Source organism: Strongylocentrotus purpuratus, unplaced genomic scaffold, assembly GCF_000002235.5.
Source record: "Strongylocentrotus purpuratus isolate Spur 01 unplaced genomic scaffold, Spur_5.0 spur5_contig_869, whole genome shotgun sequence".
Classification (NCBI taxonomy): domain Eukaryota; kingdom Metazoa; phylum Echinodermata; class Echinoidea; order Camarodonta; family Strongylocentrotidae; genus Strongylocentrotus; species Strongylocentrotus purpuratus.
Window position 1 is genome coordinate 562,599 of NW_022145578.1, and position 7,870 is coordinate 570,468.

General features: G+C 38.1%; 1 protein-coding gene across 1 annotated transcript; it reads right to left on the reverse strand.

The window, feature by feature from the left end:
* Nucleotides 1–1,110: 1,110 nt before the first annotated feature.
* LOC578676 (acyl-CoA-binding domain-containing protein 6) lies at nt 1,111–7,818 on the reverse strand. The gene is made up of 5 exons (XM_030976175.1): nt 7,408–7,818; nt 6,436–6,500; nt 4,355–4,531; nt 3,082–3,308; nt 1,111–1,397 (listed from the first exon to the last, which is right to left on the reverse strand). The coding sequence occupies exons 1-5, from the start codon at nt 7,582–7,584 to the stop codon at nt 1,246–1,248; spliced, it is 798 nt and encodes a 265-aa protein (XP_030832035.1). The 5' UTR covers nt 7,585–7,818; the 3' UTR covers nt 1,111–1,245.
* Between the last annotated feature and the right edge of the window lie 52 nt (nt 7,819–7,870).

Here is a 7,870-nt window from a genome sequence, read left to right on the forward strand (position 1 = left end):
TCAATTCAAGGCATGAAGATGATGAAATAGTTAAGTGTGTGAAGAAGATTTGCAACACACAGTGCCATCCTTTTGTTGATGGAGGTCTATTATATGTGTCAATCAAAACTCATGGAAATCCTGGTACTCTTGGCAAAGGAGAGGTTAAAAGTCTAGGGTTATAAATCGCCTCATTTGCATTATATTGGCTTCAACCAATAAATAAATAATAATAAATCAAAATTATTATATATATATATATATATATATATATATATATATATATATATATACAGTCAAACCTGCTTTAGTGACCACCTGTCTACAAAGACCACCAGTCTACAAGGACCACATTTTTTGTTTCCCTTGAAAATGGTTTCTCATTGAAACATGTACTAAAGGAACCTGTCTACAAAGACCACCTGTCTACAAAGACCACTTTCTGCGTTTCCCTTAGGCGGTCGCTATAGACAAGTTTGACTGTATATATATATATATATATATATATATATATACCGGTATATATAAATATATAGTGATTTGGGACAAAGAACCTTCCCCACCAAAATTAATTCCCTTTATCTACTACAATGCCACAGCTGACATTTTAGGTGACCTTTCCCATGATGCATCACTCGAAATTGACTAAACATGGGTTGTCACTAGGTGGTGCTGTGGATTGTGAATCTGTCATATTGATTCTTCCAATTATCCTCTCAATTGCCATGCTAGCACCTTGATACATGTTACTGAACACATTTCAATTAATGTCCAGTTTCAATGGATCTATCAAAAAAAGTATTTGACTTTGTAATCCACAAATATTTTGACCTTTGTCAATACAAAATAGGGGACTCATATAATAAGACACTTTTTCACATAATATTTAAAAACTGTGATTCTATTTACATGTGTATAAACTTATGAAAGCATTAATGAAACACAACACCATCTGAAGATTCTTGGGGGTGTTTCACAAAGATTCTAAGTCGAACTTAACTCTAAGTTTGACTTAAACATTATGGAAAGCCATTAGTAGCCCTAAAATGAACCATATTCAAAAGCAAAAATTCAAGTATTTTAGCCTCTTCATAAATTCCACATCAAGAACATGAAATCTCCCATGATAATAGAAAATATGAATGATTTGAATCAAAATTTTATGCCTTTTAAAATAACTTTTACTAAATATTTTAAAGGATGCTAATGGCTTTCCATAATTGTTAGGATTTTAGGATCTTTGTGGAACACCCCCCTGATCTAATATCATGTTACATCACGGCTTATTGCTAGTAATTGATGGATGTCTTTCCTGTACGTGTTGTCAGCAGGCAGGTTCCCATCTGCATCCTTTGCGTTCATGTTGCCACCATGTTTGACCAAAGCTTCAATGATAGGGAGGTGTTCGCACGTACAGGCTAAAGAAGGGAAAGAGAGAAAGAGATAGTGAGAGAGAGAGATATATCATTAGAATAGAGGTAAACAATATGTAACAGTAATAAAAACTGTAAATTTAAATATTACAATTTCTAAAAAGGCCGAGTCAACTGCACATTATACAAATAATACACATCAGTGAGGGCATTAGTAAGAATTAAGTTTTATTTGTTTTATAAAATGATGTTTTATAACATGATTCTACTAATGACCGGACATTATCCAAGGTACGCGTTAGGCAAAGTAAATGCCTACCGGTAGTCAGTGTACGCTTTCAACCAATCATTTGTTTAGGATCCACGTCATCATCTTATAATATAATAACGAACAACAAAAAGGAAAAAAGTAGAGACATGACACTCATATATTAAAGGTACGTGAATAATTTGGTGTTGCATACGCTATCAAGTATTGTGGAGTTTCGAACATCAATTCACACCAGATTTCCCAACAATTTTGCATCATATTTTGTCCGACCTAAGCTCCAGTAGGGCTAATAACATGATAAAACAGTCAGATGTCTTAAAATCTTTATCAGATGTGGTCGGGGAAAATACATGTGTAGCTTGGACTTGCCAAAGAAAATATTTGATCAAAAATAAAAAGAAAGACATTAAACAAGGCCCATTGCCTACTGGAACCGGGTAGCTCCTGTAAAAAGACCAGTTATGATCATGCGATTGCATTGTGAAAGAAACGTTGTGGAATCGATCAGAAAAGGTTGATCATTTAGCATATAGTATTGATGTATACTGCAAGGTTATGGAATCATCAAAATGTTAAGAAATTTGGCCCAGTCTTGATAAAGTTACAAGCACTGTACACAGAAAGATGTACAGACTACGGGACACGTGCGCGATATCTATCAGGTCCAAATAGATATATGATTTACCAAATATATCAATTAGTAGGTGGTTTCCGGGCAAATTTGTATTATCAGGTATTAGTCAAAACATATTCTTCCCCTTTCACATGATTGGTAATAAGAGCTTCCATTTCATTTTTTTGAAAGGGGGGCGTTTCCAAAACTGGTCTTTACCTTCAAATCTATAGGTAATATTAGAATTCAATAGTCAATGGGTTGATACTGTAGATAATATTTGTCTACAGAATTTGTTCATTATCAAATTTCAATGGAGGTATACCATCATTACTCTTTAAGATTTAGGATATTTTTAAGTCACTGAATTTACTGCTCTGCATAATGATTCAAAAGAAAAAAGGTTACTTTAAAGACCCACTGCACTACTCATAGCTACTTGCGCCCTCTATATATAGCAAACAATGCCTAATCGGTGACCACTGGTCCCCCATGATCCCCTTTTTCTTATGTTAATTGAGAGCTGATTTGATAAGATAACCACCTGTCAGTGACCTTGCAGGGAGGTCTAATCCCCCTCTGGCCAAACTAGTGCAAACAGGCTTTAAAGACCGTCAATACTACTGGACCAGAAGGGATTAGACCACACAGCGAGGTCACTGACAGGTGGCTATCTCTTAAATTAGCTCTTAACTAACATAAGAAAAAGCGGATCATGGGGGACCAACAGGCACCGATTGGGGAAGTTTTCTATATAGAGGGAGCAAGTAGCTGCAAGTAGCTACAAGTAGTACAGTGGGGCTTTAATAAAAAAAGACAAGAGAAGAACAAACGGGAGCCGTTACCATAATGAAGTGGGGTTTGGGCATCTTGGTCCAGAGCATTCACGTTGACCTCTCGCTCCAGGAGTAGGGTCACGACCTCCAGGTGACCTCTGTCACATGCCCAATGAAGCAGGGTCAAACCATCCTCATCCACTTGTTCGATGTTGGTGCCCTCATTGGAGAGAAGAAGTCGCACTTGATCGACATCGCCCTCCTTGCACCAGTCAAAAATGGATTTCTCTTGATCACTTTGAAGAAAAAAAAAACAGAACATCTAAAGAGTAACATACTGAACTGTCTGTAAACAGGGCTCGACAATAATAGTATAATAACCTGGATTTATATAGCGTTTATTAATACAAAATACTGTCTAAAAGCACTTTACAAATATTGTCACCCCGGTCATCGGCTTCATCTCCACTTCCTGGGGGAGTATTCCTACCATATGGTCACTGTGAGGGCATAGGCAATTACTATACACAAAAGCTGTTGTCATCCTACCGGGTCACCATTTCTCTTTTGAGTGGAAAATGTAGATTAATGCCTTGCCAAAGGATATTGGTGCTGTGTTGGGGATCGAACCACGACCTTTGAATTTTAAGTCAAGTTCTTAAACCACTTGACTACGATACTTTTAGGAGGTAATCAACGCTAACTCAGTAAAGCTTATCTGGTCTTGACCTCCTCTACAAATAACAGGTGCCAATAATTGAATGGAATAATGGATGCTCATAATCAAAGTTTCGACCACCCAAAAAGTCGCTTTTATTTTTCTTTCTTATACCCTTTTCTAACTGGCCTGATTTTCGTCGGATGCATCCGGACACATCCGATGAAACGGCCAGTATGAAAGCAACAGAGGAGAAAAAGGTGATTAAATAGCCGATAAAAAGAAGAGAAATAGGCGATTAAATTCTCCTGCTCAAGAGCAGGAGAAATTCTCATTCTATCGGTGTGACACTGATGAAAAAGGCGATTAAAACAGCGATTAAAATGGTCAAAGGTCGCAGCGTGCTTTATCGTAACCAGCTGTGTTTGTTGACTTATGGTTGAACATGCTGCATGCTAGCTAGATAGAGCGTGGGCTTAATAATTACGCAATAATTCTTCACTTCCGGCAAGGGCTCGCCACAGCGAGTGAATTTCACCTGCTGTTAGAAACCGACAGGGAGAAAACGGCGGTTTCACCTTTGTTTACATAAGGAAAATTCAATCAATATTTTTAATCGGTGTGACTCCGATAGAAGCCAGTTTGAAAGCAGTATTAGTTAACTTTAGCTATTACCCATCTTACCTCAATTCCTCTTCTTCTTCGACCAGCATGGTACTGACTCCAAGGCCAAAACCTCTGGAAGATGACTTCTGACCTTTGACCTTTAAGCTCCAGTCCGGGTCAACTTCATCCATTGCTTCAATGTATTCCATCATGGCCTGTTCTCCACTCATATCCTTCAAGGCATTCCATGCATCCCTGCAAATGATATTGAGGAAAGGAGCCTATGTTTACTCATTTTATGACACTACATGCCAGGGGGGTGTTTCACAAAGATCCGAAGTCGAACTTAACTCTAAGTTGGACTTAAATATTATGGGGAGCCATTTGTAGCCTTAAAATAGAATATATTCAAAGCAAATATTCAAGTATTTTAGACTTTTCATAAATTCCACATCAAGAACATTGAATCCCCTTGATAATAGAAAATATGAATGATTTGAATCAACTTTTTATGCCTTTTAAAATAATTTTTATAAAATATTTTCAAAGAAAACGAACAGATACTGTATAAGCACTTATATTTTGATATTTCACAATGATTTTGGATGTTCTTTCCATAGCATGAAAATCTTAATTTTTTTCTAAATCAAACTGTTAGGTTGACATAACGAAAAATAGAGGGTAAACTTTTTTTTGCAGAAAATTGCTAGTTATTCCCCCCAGCGCTCAAAATACACGGGGGCGGTGGGCGATTTGCCCCCGTGAGCTCCATAATCGCCCCCGTCAGGTTGCTCACGGGGGCGATTGCAAAATTAAAAATCGCCCCCGTGGAATAAAGATTATCTTTTCTGATATAACTTTAACACAATATTGAGTATCAATTTTCAAACCTTAAACCAATGAAATGGAACTTAAATGGCACTTTCTCTCCCATCGCTATGAGTAATTACCGATACATTAACAACGGAAGCTCGCAGTGCAGCTAGTGGGGCCGTCAGTAGTGGCTATACTGCGCCGGTAGTGCCGGTGTTACGCCGCTGACGCCCAATATCTGCTGGAGCTGGAGACGATCGCGCAAGGACATGGAGAAGTTTTTCGTTGTGAAAAGTGTGAATTCTCTGAAATATGGTTATTCTAAAAGACCAGCAAATATTGTAACTCGACCAGTAAATCAATATTGAGAAGAAGATCACCAAAGATGTTGCACGGGGGGGGGGGGGGGGGGGGGGGGGGGGGGGAATAGGCGGTTTAGGGGGCTTAACCCCCCCTCCCCCCTCCCTTGGGCTGCCAAGTGAAAATGTGATGTGCATAGAAAATGCTATCATGTGTCCAGACCTACACAGTAATAGAAGATGTCAGTAGATGCCAGGAAAACATCACTAAAGGGGGTTCAAAATAGCACCAAAAAAAAAAAAAATCGCCTCGCGGCTCATGGACAATGTAAACATCACTTACGGGGATTCAAAATAGCAACAACAAAATCGCCTCGCCGCTACGCGGCTTGTTCCACATCACATTCCGGTTACCCCCTCCCACCCTTAGCAAAAAGCTAGATCTGCCCCTGTGTTTTGGAAGGATATGATAAAGACTTAAAGTAAAGAAAGAATGTAATTAAGGTTGCTCCGAATAATGAGGAGGACATTATGTGCAGAATGGGAAGAAATGGAGAGAATGTCATCACGGGGATAAAATTCAATAACAGCTATGTAACAAATACATTTCTAAGAGGGAAATTGCCGACTTAAATAAATGATAATGATAAAATACCAAGGAATTTAGGAGTTTCATGGGTATCAATTCAATGGAAATTTGTATTAAAATAAGAGCCCCCGTCAGCACTAAAAGAGCCCCGTGAGAAGGCTCACGGGGGCTCTTTTTTTTTGGAAGAGCCCCCGTGGACAAAAAATTAATTTGAGCCCTGATTCCCCCAGTGTGTGATTGGAAAAGGTTTCTGTCTGTGTATGGGGAATGTTGACAAAAGCCATTTAAAAGAAAACATAAAATTCCCAATACCAGATGGTCATTGCTGTCTGTAGTGTCTAGACCACCTCAAGCTTCTACCAATACCATGTTTTATTATGGTCCTATCATTTAGGTCCATGATTTAATACAGAATTTTCACTTAGGAGTCATATGCACCTTTTTTTCTACACACTTACCATTTTTGTTTCCCTTGGAAGTTGAACATACCAGGCCTGCATATGTTGCATTTTCCAACTGTTGCCTGAAGGCATTGGAGAGAGAAAAATAAATGTTTGATCAGCTGATTTAGACAAAAGTCATAATGTATTTCAACCCTATGTGCGAATCAATATGCACCCTGTTCGCCTGAACCCCCCCCCCCCTCCTAAAAATTTTTTTATTTATTTATTTTTAATTTAATTTTTTTTTGCTCATGATTGATTTAAAAAAATGGTGCTCCATACTAAGAGTAATTCAATTCAATTCAATAGATAAGTATAAAGTATAAGTAACAGTAAATTAACAAAGGTTATAGGCCAATGCGGGGCTTTCCATGAAGGTTGCGAAAACCTGTCAAGTTGGATCGCCCATTACAGCAATACAAAATATTATAAGCCAGGTTATAAGCACACAACAATAAATTAAGTAAAGCACAGTACAGACATTTCTAGGCTAAGGCGAGGAGAAAATGAAATAGAAAAAAAAATATATATAGATCTAGACCTAGTATAAGGGGGGAAAAGAAAACAACAATGAAAGGGGGTTAATAAGAAACACAAAATCAATAACTGTGATGATTAATTAACTATTTAGTAGTAAGATTTTATATTGTTTTTTAAAGGCAATTTGATTTTGTTATAACTTGGGGAATCATATTCCACTAGATTAGGACCAAAGCTAGGGCTAAGTAAGAGACGGTGACAGACCGACAGTGGAGCTCCATCGTCTGACGTACGTATCTAGTTCAGCAGAACAAATGGCATTGAATGATTGATACACTGCATTATATAGAGACGAGTCTGAACTCTGTCTGAAGCTTTGTCTAATTTGTTGTACTAATTAATTGGAAGCCCAAGATTAAATTTTTTTAAAACAATATTCTTCAACTCTCTGGAGGGGGGGGGGGGGGGGGGGGGGTTACTGCAATTGGTATCACAATAAATGATCACCTGCTTGAATCTTGCATAGAAATATAACAGCTTGGTACTGCCAAGATTCCCAGCGACTGAAGTCATAAATGTTGTTGCTCTTTCAAAATCCCTCTGAAGATCAGTCTGCTCTTGTTCTGCCAGCACATCCATCAACTTTCCACTTTCACAGGCGACTCCCTCGTCCTCGAAATCCATTTTCGTTTGATAAAGTTATCTAGATTTCTACATCTAACTTAGAAATCTAACTAGATCTAGAACAGAGGTTAGATCATATGCATACACTGAATGAAGGCCCAAGAGGCAAGACCATGAAGACAAGTTCAACTTCAATTCAAATTGAATTTCAAGTTCCAAATTGTTTAGACTCAGACTCAAGTCTCAAGTCAAGACTCCCACTGCACTCCCAGTCCAAGGCCAAGAGGAGGAGTCAGAAGTCAAAATGAGCTCAGCTCCGGGCTACCTGTAAATCATGTCATTGTTT